We start from the raw sequence: 17,689 nt of genomic DNA on the forward strand, positions 1-17,689 counted from the left end.
ATATTCTTCGTGCCACTGAAGCATTGAGAGCTCTATTAAGAACCCTAAACACCGCATTCAATGTCACACTCAATGCTAAAACCCTAAGCTTTAAAAATATAAGAGTGGGGAAAAAAATGAGATGTTCTTAATAAAATATGATAAAGACAACCTAGGAAAGAGTGCACCCCGGTAGATCCAACGTGAAGGCCAATGTCCGGTCTTTGGCAGAAGCCAAGGTTCAACACCTAGAGAACTGCAGCAACCAGGGTAGGCAGCAGTGACTCTGTGCCAGCCTGAGCCTCGGGGCTTTCCAGTTAACAGTTCTTAATGGACTGTACTTCAGTGAATTTGTCCAGACATCTTTTGATCCCACCTGAGTTTTCAGTATTCACAACACCCGCCAGTGCTGTGCTGTACAGTTCAGTTATGCTGTTTTAAAATTGCTCTTTACCTCCTTCACCTGGTGCCCTCTAACCATGCACTGGAAGAGACAGTGAACAAAATGTTCCCTATTTGTCTTCTCCCTATTACTCATGACTTAAGAAGAGATTCCCACCCTGTCATATGTTTTCCATGCTCATTAACCTTCTGTAGTACACACTACACAGCTAAAATTTAGAATACCATCTCCTATGGCCTACTAACATTTCACTTCACTTGTCTGTTTTCTCACAGCTGTTTCATTAGCCAAGATGAATCTAAGGCATTTGTCTTTCAATTTTACAATTTTTTTTCCTTTCCTTTTTGGTTTTGTTTCAGGAGGGAGTGGCAGTCATATTCAGATCCTGAAAACAGCTGCTGCAGTTCCTTCAGCTGAGTCCTCCTGACTTAAGGATTACTCAAGACTTCGCAGAAAGCCCAAGCAAAATTTCACACACACTTTTTTGCCTGGCAAGCGAGCTGCTGAAGGAGCCCACTGCTGTCACCAGCCTTTGTTCCCATGTCCGAGCCACACTTCCCCACCTCCTGAAAAGCACCTGTGCAGCTGTGAGTGGGGCTGTGCTGTCAGCCAGATCAGTGACCTGGTCTGGGTTAGGCAAAGAAAACCATGGAGATGCTTTTCAATCTGGGTCACTTCACAGGGCCGCTTTAGATCTCAGCCTTACTACAGCTGCCTCAGTGTGACTGAGAAGCTATTGAACAGCAGCACAGGGAGGGGAAGGAGCGGCTGAGCACAGGGACAAGGGCAGGAACAACTTAAAACATTTTTCCCATCAAAGACAACAGTAATGACTCCACACCCAGATGAGAACGTGTTCAAAAAATCCAGTCCTGACACTCCATTGAGCACCACCCTCACCTACCTCAGCCTACAGAAATCTATCAAGCATATAACTGGTACTGGTAAATATTACTCCCAAGAAATACAGGACCACATGAGTTTTTCTGCTTTCTACCCCATCATCTCCCTTATTAGGGAACATTAAGCAGTCCTGTCTGTACTTGCTAAATATCTCTGAACGGCCACTGCAAGCCAAGTCGGAAATGCAGTTCCCAAATTACAGGCATTTAAAGCAGGTTGAATAAACCTGACACACAAGAGTTTTGAACAGCTAAACCTTCGGCTATTTTTGCAACATGTTCCACAGTGTGTGAGGAGTGTACAGCTTAAAGGATTTGACTGATAGAACTATTACCAACAGCAATATGCAAACTAGATCACACCGGTTTTGTTATGCAATAGGTCTGCTTTACTATTTATCCCTTCTATTTTGCATAGTTATTTTTTCCACAGTAAATCCTCAGTCATTTTGAATTGCTGAAACACCCCTAAAACTAGGCAGAGATTTGTAAATGACAGTCTTTGATTCCACATCCCTTGAGACAGTGACTGGCTGCACTGCAGGGCACAATGAATTTCTGTACGATTTTCACTTACAAAATAAACATAAGGGCATTTCACCTAAAAAAAAAAGTAGTACTCCATAAGATCTTTTTTTATATCAATATTAAAACCCCTCACTTTTTAAATAACATTTGTATTTTAGAATCAAAACACAGAACTTAGGATAAAATATATATGGTTTTTTTAGTATCTTTCCTTACAAAACCATATACTACTGAAATTCTGGTCAGGTTTGCATAATACATTGGGTTTGCCGTGAGTGAAGTATTCCCTCTTCTCATGGTTCATGCTTATTTCTGGTTTTGCTTCACCAAAGTAAACACAATTTTATTCACATCTATCAGGAGAAATGAAATCTCTCTTGATTTGGCAATGTTAATACTCACGTTCACTTCCACCTCTATGGACCAGTCTCCTAGTGGAGGGTTCATTGATAACTGAAATTTTTTGGAAACTACGCCCAAATCACCCTCTTCCATCAACCACTGCTGAATCAATTTCTTCCGAGGGTCCTAGGAGAAAAGTCAGGCTGCATGTTAAATGCGAGTGGCCTTGCTAGCCAGATTTAGGTAGCAATACACATGATCTTTATTTGTCACAAAGTTGGAACATATGAGAAATGCCAATATATAACTAGGTTCCTGCAAATACTTACTCGGATATATATATTCAGAGACGCTTTGTAAGGTTTGAGATCAGGATAGAAGGTGACAATCCGAAACATCACGTCTTGTCCTGGTTTATACATAGATTTATCAGTCTGGATGAATACGGAGATGCTCTTTGACATGTACATCAAGCTGGTACGGTTAGAGAAGATGCGCCGGCTGTCAGCATGGCCTTCCACCAGTAATTCATAATTCCCAGAAGCACTGTTCAAAGGCAGCTAAAAAGAAAACAGTCTTAACTATCCAAAATATTCTTGAAGATATTATTATTCCAAAAACATTTGACATAAAGATCTGACATATTCCTGAACTTGTCAACTTATGTAAATTTTCAAAAGGAGAAAGAGGATTTCAGGGCTTTAAAGTATCGTTTCAACACTTACCTGAAAACGTGTTATCAGAAGCAACTTTTCAACAGATTTGCATCTAATTTTCAGTAGTAATCAGATTTTCAACAATCTAAGTATCTATGTATTCATATGCCATTCACAGACACACACACACACACACACACACATTGTGCTCTCTCTTTTCTTTTCACAGTTAGTTAGAAATTTCTTGGGTTTGATTTGGGGGCTAATTTTTTTTCTGACTTCATCATTTTTTGGTAATGAATCTTCCAAAAATAAAAGAGCTGAAGAAGCTATATGTAGGCAAGATGAGCAGGACAGTAAGAAAACCTTGCACTTCTTTTTACAAGCTTTAGCTTCATGTTCTATGGGGTAGAAAAATCAAATTCAGAATGAAGATCTCATGAGGTGAGGTACTGTTTTTCAACAGAAACCTCACTGATTTTGCCTCATTTCGGTTTAATGATTCATAATTACAGCACATATTGCAACTCATCTAGAAAGTAAAATAATTATTCTTTCCAAAATATTAAGGAATAAAGGAAGAGACATTTGATATGGTTAACTTATTTAGGATAGACATTGAAGGCTCCTTCAGTGCTGGCAGTAAACACAGACAGACATCACTGGCAAGGAAATTTATACCACGTAAGATCAGAATAACCATGCACAGGTCTCCCTCTCTGTCTCTCCACTGGACAGAGGAAATCTAGAACTCATAACTCAGATGCATCAGTTCATGTCTAAAGTTAGGTAGGAGGAATCCCAGCCACAGGGGTCAAAAGGCTCAAAGCAGAGCTGCTGCAGCACACGGGAATTTCACCTCGAGCAGAGCCTACACAGACAACGAATGACCCCAGATTCCAGCCCAGATGCCGGCTTCTGTACCACCATCTGCTTAGGAGTGTCTCTTTGAAGAAGGAAAGGGGTTTTAACACAACACACAGCTGGTTCCAACAAGTAGCCCTGCTAAAAAGCTTAAGAGTCACATGCTTCTGTTTGCAGTAACAGCAGTAAATCTGGAGTAAAACCTCTGAAGTCAAGACAACTAAAACAGACAGTCTTGCATTTTTCGGCATAACATATGGAAATGAAGCACTCCTCTTGCACTGGTAATGAAAATTACAGCTGTTAACTCACCAGGCACAGCACTTCAAAAGTATCCTACCAAGCTCTGTAATGAAAGGCTGTTGTGCTGTCAAAATTCATTTTAAGAGCACACAGTGAAGTAACAGAAATTCCCAAACAGGGAAAAATGTCACAGGGTGACAAATGAGGTAGATGCAAATGTCTGTATCGAATAAATTTCCTTCTCTGTGTGTTTACCTATAAAGAGGAATTGGCTACAATTTCATCCCTCTCTGTTGACTTTCTGTTTTTAAAAACAAGCCAGGAAAAAAAAAAAAATCAGGAAGGGGAAAAATACACAGGCTGTCTTTTTCACCCATGAGCAAACGTATGATGACACAGGAAGAAGAGATTCCAAATCTGGACTTATCTAACTAAATTTTAGGTGCAAAGCACCACACTGAAATAGATTCTGCATTTTCTTCAACTGCAGGTTTTTGTATACACATTGCCAAGAACATATGATTCACATATTTCAACACTCTCCAACTTCCACGCCAAGTATCCTGGAATATATTAAATAGGAGGAACAGCCTTAGTTACTGCATCTGTCAAATATTACCTCAAAATTAATTCAGCTATGAATATTACCATTTACTAAAGAAGGTGTATTCCCTAAAAAGTAGACAGGATTCCCTACAAGAAGTCCAGGAAACATTATAAACATTCAAAATCAAAATGGGGGGAAAATAAGCTTTTTTTTTTTGTCTCATCATAGCAGTGAATTGTGCTCTGACAGCATTATTTTAACATACATGCAAGGATTGTCTTTGATTTCTTCGTTAAAATTCTGTAAATGCCATTTAGAGACCTCATATATTTTTCTGTATCTTTTTCCTGTCATGAATAATGATAGATGGCGTGGGTTGCTCCCTTGATTTTTGTACTTTTTATATTTCAAAAGATCTTTCCTTCCTGCAACACGGTGACAAAACTGCCCGTTGTACCTTTCTGGATGTAAAAGCCAGAGGCAATGAAGTTTGCATTGCCACAGCAGTGTATTAGGGCAGCTGAGGTGCAAAGTAACCCACCTTCTGGTTCACACATCTATGCTAACAGAAACTGCACTAATACAACACTTCCAGAAGGTCACTGCTACAATAATGGTAACTATTTACCTCAGCCCCTCCAACTGCTTCTCTAAAGGCAAATATAGCAAGGCAGCCTCTAACAGTAGGTGGTAGGAACTTGCTGTGAAACTATTTTATCTTAGTCAATACATCCCCCAAGTGAACAGTATTACTATCCCCATTTTGGCACTCCTAACCTAAGAGAGAAAAAGGCCATCACACGTACTTCTGAACACACCAGCCACCGTCACGAGCACCTCAGACAAGGAAGCTACTGCTTCCTCTGGAAAAGATGATGTCTGAAACCAGAAACTCATTACCCACCTTCTGCTACCAGCCAACTACACTTTGGGCAAAACCTAAGTCTACCGTGGCTACACAAATGAAAAAAACATCTTACTATTAAAAAAATGAGTCAGTTTTCATCACTTCAGATAGTGGTGAGAGAGGAAGGAATTCACCACGCCTAGTTTTAGGTGCTTAAACACTTTAGGACCTGGCCAAATTGTATTAAGGAACTTGCTAAGTTAACCTTTTTTTTTAAACTGAATTTTCTATGTTTGCTAATCTACAGTTTGTACAGATGCATTTCAACCTAGTAGTCTTCATAATATTGAGCTCCTCATTGTCATTGATTATCCATCTATCAAACGTTTCCAGATTATTTAATCAGATATACAGTTTATTTGAGATCAGAATTTAAACCCACTGGATTTAGGGATACTCAGACTTACAGATGTCTAAAAAAATAAAGACTTTGGTAAAACTTTTTTCCTGACATAAATACATAATTCTTTAGATCGGGTTTTCAAGATGAACATCCAGGATTATAAATTCAGGATTCATACTCAACACACAATTCGATATTATACATTTTTGTTGACAAGTTAGCTTATTATGTACTTTCACTGAACGTGTATTGCCAAATCCTTAAGACGACTGCGTATAAATACATTTTCATTTTAATATTTCTCAATTATTGCTTTGCACAATTCTTTCAGCTCTAATTAGCCCTCATGGTGTGTCTGAAATAGAGATGTAGATATCAGCCAGTCAAAAAAATCACAAAGCAAAGTTCTGTGTTCAAGTTTTATGATAGCTCGTGCTGATGCTGGAAATCAGCTCCCAAATCTTGTAATTACTTGCAACAAGCTGCAGAGCACTTGATCTGAAAACTCCTTGGCTTATTGGTCAGTAAATACACTCATCTGAGAATGTGAAAATAGCTAGGATCACATACAAAATACATCATCTCATGAACACCAACTGATGAAAAGTTACAGAGAGTCAACATTTTCTGAGCAAGGAGGAAAGGAAAGAAATACTTACTACTGGAAGAACAAGAGTCCCAAAGGAATCTGAATAAAAAAGAAGAAATACCACACTGTCAGAAACTTTATAAAAACTTACCAAAGCATCATCATTATCAGGTTAATTAGGAGTGCTCCTCCCCCTTTCCCACACTGCCTGTAATACCCATTGAACAATTAAATTCCCTTGAAGCAGCTACTCTGGAGCTCAGGGCACATGGACCGTGCAGCCAACACACACGCAATGGCTGCGACTGGCTGGCCAGCACGCACATGCTTATCGGACAGCTGATTGCTGCCAAACACTGTCTGGACAGGAAACTAAAAAATATACAGCCTGAAGCAACTGCTGCATTAGTCAGTATTGGCATACTGTGTTAATACTTCATTCAACATCTCATTCCCCGCATTTATTCCTCCCAAGTTCTGTCAAGGCCACTGTCAGCCACCATTAGGCTATGGGATAAGCAGCTCATCTCCACAGACACATGAAGGAGCACAAAGGAAGGACGGCAGGTGGGGGAACCCCAATAACACCCAGCCCCATCCCAAGGGAGCACTCAGCTCATCATATACCCATCCCCGCAAGCCCAGAGGCACACCAGCAGGGGGGAACCCCAATACCCCGGTCAGAGACACGATCACCCCACGATCAGGCTACCAAATTCAGCAACTCCCTAACAATCATTACCATCCCAAATCTGCTAAAAGAACCAGCCAGAGCAGAACAGCCCAGAAGAACTGAAATGTAGTGCTCCACTTAAGTAATGGTCTGAGGGTGCCAACCGTGTTCCAGCTGGGAGCTACCTGAACAAGAAAGGTATGGTTTGGCTCTGCTATCCTTGAGAATGACTCCCCTCTCGGGTACCACTGCCCTAAGACCAAAGCATCCCTCTGCTTCTGCAAAGAAGTTGATTCTGCAATTTCTTCATATGTAAGAGAAACCCAGCATATTTTATATTAATCTCTTCTGCAGTTTAGTAGGTGACTACTTTTTGTAGTCATTTTTATCAAGACTAACAACTTTTCTAGAAGGAATAAAAAAGGAAAAGACTTTAAACTACACATTATTAGAGAAAGGCAAAATGGAAAAAAACTGCCTTAATACTGGCCATTCCCTCTAACGGTAACCTCCTACCTGGTGGTTTCACTGGTATGAAACAAAGCCAGCAGTGTGGCAGTATGTCTGTGCCAAGCCATTACCTCTACAACAACCTAAAGCTGCGTCTTCACTGGGTACCGGCTCTCAGCCTCCTCTTCACCAGATACATCCACTCCACCCCTTCCTCCCTTACATGGTTGATGGAAGACGTGCAATATCTTTTGCAGGGCTGCAAAAGTATGAACTTCAGTCTACAGCAATATTACTTCTCCGTTTGGTGAGGGCTGACATCCATGTTCTCCACTTGAACATTTTCCTTTACATTCACATAGACTGAAACACCTTTACAATCTATTCAATCCTCTGCTCCACCAGAGTTATTATTTTCCATTGATTCTGCAGCTCAGATAAAGGCTAAAATTTTCAAAACCGTGCACAGGATTTACCACCCTTAAGCAAAGGACCACCCAGAATTAACCATCCTCACTGCATTACATCACCATGGGAATAAGTAATAAACATATTCATGTATGTGGGTTAATATAACTTATTATTTTAACTATTTTAGATAATGTGGCCTCAAATATTTTTAGAATCCAAATAAATGTGCTGTTAAGATCCTGGATATCATTACATCATGGACCCATTAGTGCCACAGCTTTAATTTGAATTATGTAATGTATTTTAGAATAGAATAGAATAGAATAGAATAGAATAGAATAGAATAGAATAGAATAGAATAGAACTATTTCAGTTGGAAGGGACCTACAACAATCACCTAGTCCAAATGCGTGACCAATTCAGGGCTGACCAAAAGTTAAAGTATGTTATTAAGGGCATTGTCCAAATGCCTCTTAAACACTGACAGGCTTGGGACATAGACCACCTCTCTAGGAAGCCTGATCCAGTGTTTGACCACCCTCTCAGTAAAAAAAAGCTTCGTAATGTCCAGTCTAAACCTCCCCTGGTGCAGCTCTGAACCATTCCCACGCATCCTATCACTGGAGACCAGGGAGAAGAGCTCAGCACCTCCCTCTCCACTTCCCCTCCTCAGGAAGCTGTAAACAGCAGTGAGGTCTCCCCTCAGCCTCCTTTGCTCCAAACTAGACAAGCCCAAAGTCCTTAGCCATTCTTCATAGGACATTCCTTCCAGCCCTGTTAACCAGCTTTATTGCTGTCCTCTGGATGGATACAAGGACCTTCACATCCTTCTTAAATTGCGGGGCCCAGAACTGCACACAGTACTCAAGGCAAGGCCGCACCAACGCTGAATACAGCAGGATAATCACCTTTCTTGACCAGCTGGTTATGCTGTGTTTTATGCACCCCAGGATGCGGCTTGCCCTCTTGGCTGCCAGGGCACACTGCTGACTCATATTGACTCATATTTCTTTTGCTGATTCCATTCAATTAGACCCTTTTATATCCCCTAAAAAGCAACGGGTTTACACCTATCTTTTACTCATTTGTTTCATGGAGTAAGCAAAAAAAATTTAATTAATTTATTTAATTTATGCCCTTCTTGATCCTGGACATAAAAGCATTCCAAGATGAAGCAATCACTTGACCTTTGAACTCCAATAAATGCTAGTTTTAAAAGTCAAGGAATTCTTTCCTTTGACAGTGGCAAACAGAAGGAAGTCTCGATGGACTGAACACAGGTTGTCCTGGCTGCTGCCAGTGTGCTAAAGGAAAAATCCCATCCAGCATGTACCATCTATTCAAATTATAACCTGGCTTAAACCAAATGACTTATATCCCACAAATGAAGTTTGTGGGTAGCACACTCCAGTACTTCATTCTGGTATTCAAAAGCTTAACGGGGACGAGTGGCATTGGGCCCTAAGCAACACAGTTCTTTCCACATGTTTATGCTACCGTTAAAGCCACAATTTTTCTCCTATCATCCCTCTCTACTCTATACTCGAAAAGCAGCCCAGGCAGTCGTTGACTCTGAGCAACCCCACCAGCCTTTGAGGTTTTCCAGCCAGGAGTCTCAGGCAAAACACACACTTCTTTTCTCAGTAGCCAGCGGAGGGGGCACCCTGCCCCACTGCACGGTGGCAGGGAGCCCCACGCTTGGCCAAGCTTGCTTGGCACACAGGGCTACAGGACGGCCACCAGCTACGGGAGAGCAATTACACAGTCCTGCAGAGTACCCGATTCATAGGCAATGTAAATCCCTCTGGACTGACCAATATATTTATTCCCACCATCTACCCAAACAACTCCATGCCCAGACAATCACACTAAAAGAGACATCATTTTATCTAAAGGAAACTTTTATCTTCCTAACTTAGGAGAGACAGAGTTACTGTTAACTAGGAAGATTTTTTTTTAAGGGATTATGATATTTCACTGGTAAAGGAGGCTGGATGTAGGGTAACTAGCAACAACAGAGATGGTATAAAGCTGCCTCCTGAGATTTCTCTCAGTTGTGTAAGGCTGTGCTAAAGCTGGGTTTTGTATGGCCACAACCTATGACACTGTGGCACCAGAAAAAAAAAAAAAAGTCTTTGTCACTGCTGATAATTAGTTATTAACAAGGAACAGGAACTTAGTTTTATTTACCACATGCGCCTGAGTGGATATGCACATGGTAAGCATTGCTACACTAGCTTTAACCTATCCGACACAGCTAATTATAGCAAGTTTTAGCAGTGACTTCAGTACACTGCAAGACACCAAGCACAAATCTGATATTCATACCACAGCCCACACCACGGGCTTTCTATTTCCATCTTTACCCATGCCAATGCAAACACACTAGTAGCACACAGGCACCGCAAGGGCAGAGCGCCGAAGGGGACTGCTACGCATCTCCCTGCACAGCATCTAACGGCTTTCAAAGCACCCTTTCACATAACCGGGCAGGTGCTTTGCAGCTTTCTCCTCAGGGCAGTGTCTGCTTGCCTCCACCTATTTTGAGAACAATTAGTATGCAAAAGACAGAAATCTTAAGGTAGAAATACTGGGTTTCTTCCCAGGCCTGGGAGACTTAACATCAGGTCTGAGCCAGATACAGCTGTGATGCAGAGGGAGAAGCAGTTGGGGAGGAGGGAGATTTAAATCACAGTCACTTCTCCTTTGTGCAACACAGAAAGCATTTACCTTCTGAAGTGGTGTTAGGGAGCTACAGCCTCCCTGGCTGCCTTGATAAAGCCCTGAGTGCTGTCTCATTCCCAGCCAGCAAAAATCATAAAGGAGGCTCCAGGGCATGAGGTAATCTTCCAATTCATGTCACCATGTAATTATTTTGTTAGGAACTGAGCAGCCTGGGCAGATCCAAAGCTCTTTGGCGTTGCAGTGAATTTCTCTGTCATGCAAGATTTTCCCATATTCTCAGAGACTACCAAGCTGCAATCAATCCCCTGGAGCTCTGCTCGGCTACACCCAGGGATGGCTTCGGATGTGGTCAAGTGAGAGCCGTAGGCAAAATATTTCCTTTACGCCAATGCTGAATTGCTGAAATTCACCACATTTTTCTGTCCACTTGATGAATTAAAGATATATTTAATGGTACAGCAATCTCAGGTTTATAAGGAGTTAACCATGGTCCAACGGTTAGCACACGGCACTGCTCTGCTGGAAGCTCTGCTATCATGCAGCTGGACACTTTTACCCACGTGCAGTGTGTAACACTTCCACATGATTTACACATGACATCAGTCGAGTCCACTGTCCCCAGAAATGGCAACAGTTGTCACCCTCCTTTGGCACATCCCTGCAAGGGATCCTTTCAGTTATTAAATAAAGCTCCCAACGATTACGGGTAACTAACGCCAGGCAGTGAAAGTAGGTTTAGAAAGGAGCCCAGAAGAGCTACGCCAGCTGCACCAAGCGTTGCAGACCACAAAACGCTTTGTTCTGACTCGTCATGTCTTTGCTCCGCAGCAGTGGACTAACTGGCACGACTACAACTGGCCACAGACGGGAAAGACCGGTGAGAGCACGCGTCTGTGATACTGCAAGGAATTAGTTAAAGAAAACTCCCAGCTGGAGCCATGGCCTAGCTGCAGGGGGAGGCAGGAAAAATTCAGTGGACCATTCCAGACTAATCTTGAGGAAAGTTAAAAAACAAACAACCAAAAAAATCCCCACAGAAGTCACGTGATCCTTCAAGCAAAAACATCCTTCCTGTCACTCGCCAAATCATTTCTCTCACAGAATTCCTGAAGCTTGTACTGTATTCATTCAATAAATACTGCATTGAGGAAATACATGGAAATACTGTGGAAACAAACACCACGTTGTCCTGCCTCCTCTTGCTCAGAGTCCTTGGCATTTAGGACAGTCCAGCAGAAGAGGAACCAAAGGCAGTGTGGTAGTGACATGTCACCAGTACAGATGGCAGTGGGAAATTCAGTCATCTTTTTAGTGTACCTTGCCACCACGCCGTTTTTTTGAGGTCTAATAGTCTTGTTATCAGCAAAGCAAATAGGAAAAAATTCTACAGAGCCAAATACATGCATATTTTTTTCAGACTTATGGAGAGCTGCACAAATGATGGCATCTTACATTCTTCCCATTGCATGAGCCTGACCCAAACCCAGAAACTTACGCTACCCCTTCTTGAGCTGACACCACCAGCACTAGGACTAGATGTAAACGTTTCAGCTTCCACTCCCCAAAAAGGACAGAGGTTCCAGAAAAATGACTGTACGGCTTGGCACAGTGAACTAGAGCTTGTGCCAATATAAATCAGTACTGCAGCGCTTCAATCTCTAACTAATTTACACAAACTCAGGTCTTGACTCTATATTCTAGCTCATGTGGCAGGCATCACTACAGACAGACTTTCTCACTTAACCTTTTCTACCTACATCCTCATTCCTTCTTAGTCCTGTGTGAGAACAGAAAAATATAACTGGAATCACTTCAGATTGATTTACTGAAATGATGCCACATCCTTCTTCTGGCAGCTGTGTTCACATATCCATGCTTAGGAAATGTTTACAGAAAAGCATTTTCTTTGCAGAGGTAAATGGAATTTTTTCTACTGTGGAGTCTATATCAAAAACTCACATCAGAGAAATAAAAAATAATGTTCTTTAACGTCCTTCCAGATTTTTCTTCCTATCCAAAATATATACTATTTTTGTGTTTTCAAAAAATCTGTTGAGCTCACGGTTTTCTTTAAATGTATTATACTTCTCATCTATTATCCTAAAATTAGCACCCAAATTAGTTAGTTACAAGTTAGTTACGCTAGTAGCCCAAAATACATAATGTGAGCCACTGCTGTTAAGTTATGGCTAAATTTGGGCCAGACGACAGAAGGGGCAAGACAGCACTCAAACGCATGCAATAGGGATTTCAGTATACGGGCTGACATCCAAAGCCAAATGAAGCCAACAGGCCTGTAGCAAAGGGGTACATACTTGCTCCACAAAGCCTCCTAAACCCTTCCTGCTGCCAGGACTACGTACACTTCCCTCCACAGCCACTCATTACCCTACTCCTTGTTTCCACCGCCCCTTATCCTCTTCAATCCTTTTTGCAATTTTGGGGTCTAAAAGCAGTCAGAAATTATAAAGGGGGAGAGAGAGGTGGGGTATCAGCACTGCCTATGGTGAAAGGTGTAAAGGGTCAGGAGTAATAATATGAACTGGACCAGAATTTATCACCTGAAGGTCCGGTCAAGAGACAGGGTACCACAGCTCTGGAGGACAGGAGAAAGGCAACATGCACAGGCATTTTTGTAATTAAAGCCACCAAACTCTGCAGTTGCTAGCAAGTTCTAGCTTCAGCCTGCAACACAGAGTGTAAGGATAGCAAAGCATGGGAACTAGCAACACTGCCAGTGCAGATAGTTGTAAGAGTCTCATGAAAAGAGAAGTCACCTGTGTATGACTGGAGACCCATCAATTTACCAACTGCTTCCTGCCTCTGCAGGTACTTCTATAGCCCTCAACACTTCGGCTTGGATCTCCTTCTAATTAGACACCACTAAGGACATTACTCTAGACCCATCTGGAGATCCACTGTTAGCTTGCACCCCTTTCTCTTTAAAGCTACCTTTTACATACCTGAAGGGTAATAACCAGGTGCATAGCACACTTCTCCTGACACTTCACCCCAATTCCTCCCATCTCTCCTCAAATGCTTTCCGGAATGTAGAAGGGACTCCCAGGGTCAAACCAAAAGTCTGTTTAGCCCAAGGTCCCGTCTCCAGCAATGGCCAAGGACAGACATCTGAACAGCGTAAAAACAGAACAAGTACACAGTGACTCTTCCTTGGCTACTCTTCCCAGCCTATGCAATCTTGGGGGAGGCTTGGGGCTTGAAAAGCCAAAGTTAGTGTCTTTATACTGGACTGGTCCCTGATGGACTTTTGTCTCATCAATTTGTGCAATCACATTTTCCATCCACAACACCTGGGATATGGAGTTCCACAATTTATTTCCATCTCATGTGAAGGCCCACCTTCTTCTGTCTGGTTTGAACTTGTCTCCTGAGAGATCTCTGATCTTTCCCTCTGCTCTCTCTGGAATTTCTCCAGTTGGTTCACAGCCTCCATTAGGAGTGCCCCAAATCAGGCACAGCATTCCCCAGGATGCCTAATTAGAGCTGTGAAGATTACTAGAATACTTTCTCATAGCTTACAGAAAGTATTTCTGTGTATACATTTGTGTACAGTGTTTGCCTTCTTTTTTGAGCACCACAGTATTACTTACAAGCTTTCACTTTTCGGTACCTTTAAACCATCACCCACCCCACACACACACACACACACATCTTTTTCTGCAGGACTGCTGCCTCACCTTGTTCCCCATCCAGTAAATGCACGCTCTTTTATTCCTCAACAAGGGAAGAACTATGCAGTTGCCCTAGTGAATCACACTCTAGTTTTTTCCCTGATCATTTCCCATATTGCCAAAATGAGTTCAAAATCTAATCCTTCCTTGCAGCATCCTTGTCACCCCTTCACTAATCTAATAAACATTCTGCCTTTTTCATCCATGTCAGTCATACTGAACAATACAGTTTCAGGGCAAGCCATTTCCAGTTTGAGAGTGAACCACTTAGACCTACTTTGTGAATATTATTTTCCATCTAGCCACAAACATATTAAATAAGCTGTCCCCGCTTCCCCAGCTGGCTTGTCAGAGTGCCATGCCAGACTATCAAAAGCCTTACTAAAGTCAAAATATAACAATATCCTGCTGCTTCTCCACCTACAACCCCTGCCAGCCCATGGTGGAACACATTTTATTTGCAGGTTTTCAATCTTCCAGAACCTCTCTCTTCACTCATGCTCTCAAAACTTCACTAGCGGTTTTAAAATTATTTCAGTCAATTCCCTAAATATTCTACAGGCAATTTTATCAGGCCTAAACATCTACTTTGCCAAAGCACTCTTTAACCTGCTCCTCCCCTTTTATTGCTTTAATTCTTCACTCTTTTCCATGGCAGTTAATTGATCCTCTTAGCGAAGACTGAACACTTACTGCCTCTCAGTATCACTGACCAGTGCCCTTCTCATCAGAGTGAATAGCAAGCCACATCCTTTGCTAGCTTTCTTGCTACCAATATGATATTTAAAGATCCTGCCTTACTATCCTTTACATTCCTTCCTACTCATTGCTTGGCCTTTCCAGTTTTGTCCTTTCTTACTCATGCTACTCCTTTATGCTCAACCTTTGTAATCTGATCTCCTTTTCAGTTTATACACACGGTTTTCCTTTTTTCTGTTGTTTTTTGGCCAGTGATAAGGTTGTGTTTAGTTACTTTACCTTAGTTACTTACCCTTCTGCTATGTTAGGGTAACGTGTACTTATCCCTTCAATATGAATCCCTCAAGAGCTTTCTCCCTTTGCTTCCTTTCCTTCTTGCTTCTGATAGCATCTTACCTCCCAATTCCTGTTGTTTATTGGCATCACTTTTTTTTTCCCCCAAATTCACAGCCTTTACTTTGTTTTTCTCTCTCCTCCCTTTCCTAAAAGCTGTAAAGCCTCTCCAGTTCACAGTAGCAACAGGAAATCCCACACTGGTGCATGTAATATTCCCTCCTCTGTAAGAGTTGCCCCACTGCCACCATTTCTGCTATGAGTGAATTATTCCACCCTTCTCAAGGTGCTGCGAAACAGCCTGTAGTGCTCAATACGCCACACTCTCCTTGGCTGGATATCGGTGAAGAACATGGTGACCACAACGACCTCGCGTATGAGCACGTAAGCCTTGAGCCACAGGAGGAGGACTCTCCCTCAAATCTTAAACAGCATCCAATCAATAAGATAAAGCTCAAGTACTGGATGGGATTGCTACTTCCATTTTTCTACAAACTACTTAATGGGCCTGTTAGCAGGATGGATTCAACAACAGGCATAGAAACCTGTTTTTTTTTTCTTATATGTACTCCAGCAATATGAAAGCCAATAAGAGAGCACCCTGTTCCCTAGTAGCTCCCTCATGTGTGGACCCAGCCCCAACACCGCCTTCCCCAAAACTTTTACTTCATTCTGCTTTTGCATAGGTTATCTGCATGTGATGACTATTTGACAACTTATTTTTCATGAGGCACAGTTACACATACATTTGGAGGTGGAGGTTATGGACACAAAATCATGGGACTCCTGGTCTCTTGCCGTGTGGCTTTTTAGGCATTGATACAGAATTAGGCAGAAAGGAGCTGTCCCACTAAACTGCCAGCAAAACACTTTGCCCCACAGATTTTCAGCATAGATTTTGTGGCCACCAATGAGTCAGTCATTTTATTCTGAAATAAGGTACAGAGGCAACTCAAGGTTAACAAAAGGGACTGGCGTACCTAGGCCATTCATTCCCATTTAGCTGTTACTTTACAACTTACGATTCCTAGTGTTTTTCACTGTTTCACATACTAATGTGGTCAGAACCATATTATTAAGTATGCAAAACATGCCTTCTGGTAAAAACAGATTTTCCGTTGTCTATATGGATGATCACTACATGTCTGAGCTTGACAGACGTTCTCACAAACTCTATCATGTTTCATAAATCCTAGCTGAGTATTTACCACACTGTAGCTCAGTAACCTCTGTTAGCAAGTACATTTACTCCTCTCCAGAAGTACAGAAAAGCACTGCAAATTAATTAACACGTACAAGTAATTTACAGGGAACCCAAACTACGCGTGCTATTGTAAACCAGATTCTTCAGTTCACAAAGTAGTTCTCACTCACCATGCCTTAAATACATTATGCTGTACCTTAAATATCAGAAGCTCTAACTAAATGTTACTCTTAAGAATTAAAAACGTTCACACAGTCTGGTAAATGATGACACCTCATTACATATGAAAGCCTTTCTTAAAACAAATTTGTTTTTTCAACTTACATGCTACTTACTCTTTCCAAATCATTCTAGCACCCACGAGGAAAACAGACTTTTCAGAAGCTCTCGCAATTAAGGTACAAGGTTTCTCATACATTAACACACACTGCAATGTCTGGGTAGCAAACCTTGTAAGACAACACTTCTTGCCAATTTAAACTACATCTTTATTGATCGATGACTGGATAAATATGCATGGCAAGAGTCACCCTTCACTGTAATCACTGAAAATCAAGCCAATCATGCATAAAATTTAACTTGCCTGTCTGTTATTCCCATCTTTTTTTTGTTGCTGTTGACCCAGAAAACCCAACAGCTCAAATTGCACATAAGCCATTGCTATTTTCTGCAGTCATTTTCAATCAGGGTGAGGATCTTTCTGATACTGCATTTCCACAGAAAATGTATCAAGGCTTGATACGGAGCACAAAAACAGCTTTAGTTAGTGTTTTGTGTTTTTCTAAAGTCTGCTGCAGACAATGGAAACCTATTCTCTCCTGGTGACGCACTGACTTTTTTTTTTTTTGGTTGTGCTTGCTCACACAAAGTTTACCTGTAGCAGCAACACCCTGCTTGCAGACATTCAGTTGGTCTGTTTTCACTACATTTAATTTAATTAACTTAATTTCTGTACCAAAACATCAGTCTTAAACAATCTCCCTTGCTACAGTACATTTGGATTCTGGAATATTGAGCCAAGCTCAAAATATTAGCACTTCTTTAAATACGTGTGCATGCACACTTTCTCCCTCACTCTGAAAAATACAAACTAGCCACTTTTTAATAAATAGATTTCTTTTCCCTTTGTTATAGGAAAAGCACAATAAAGATGTGAACCAACCTCCACTGCTAAAGCCTTTCTCTAATGGACAATTTCCCAGGAATCACTCAGATATCAAAATTCCACTTCCAGTAACA

The 17,689-nt window shown here is 41.5% G+C and overlaps 1 protein-coding gene across 1 annotated transcript in view; it reads right to left on the reverse strand.

The window, feature by feature from the left end:
* The window catches only part of CD109 (CD109 molecule), a gene marked incomplete at both ends in the record, with an annotated part of 78,130 nt that overhangs the window by 56,362 nt on the left and 4,079 nt on the right, over positions 1-17,689 (reverse strand). The window contains 3 exons of the mRNA XM_082305975.1: positions 2,215-2,340; positions 2,484-2,714; positions 6,374-6,402. Coding sequence (XP_082162101.1) covers positions 2,215-2,340; positions 2,484-2,714; positions 6,374-6,402 — 386 coding nt within the window. The remainder of the gene's footprint in view (positions 1-2,214; positions 2,341-2,483; positions 2,715-6,373; positions 6,403-17,689) is intronic.

Source organism: Platalea leucorodia (genome assembly GCF_965183815.1).
Source record: "Platalea leucorodia genome assembly, chromosome: 3".
NCBI lineage: Eukaryota > Metazoa > Chordata > Aves > Pelecaniformes > Threskiornithidae > Platalea > Platalea leucorodia.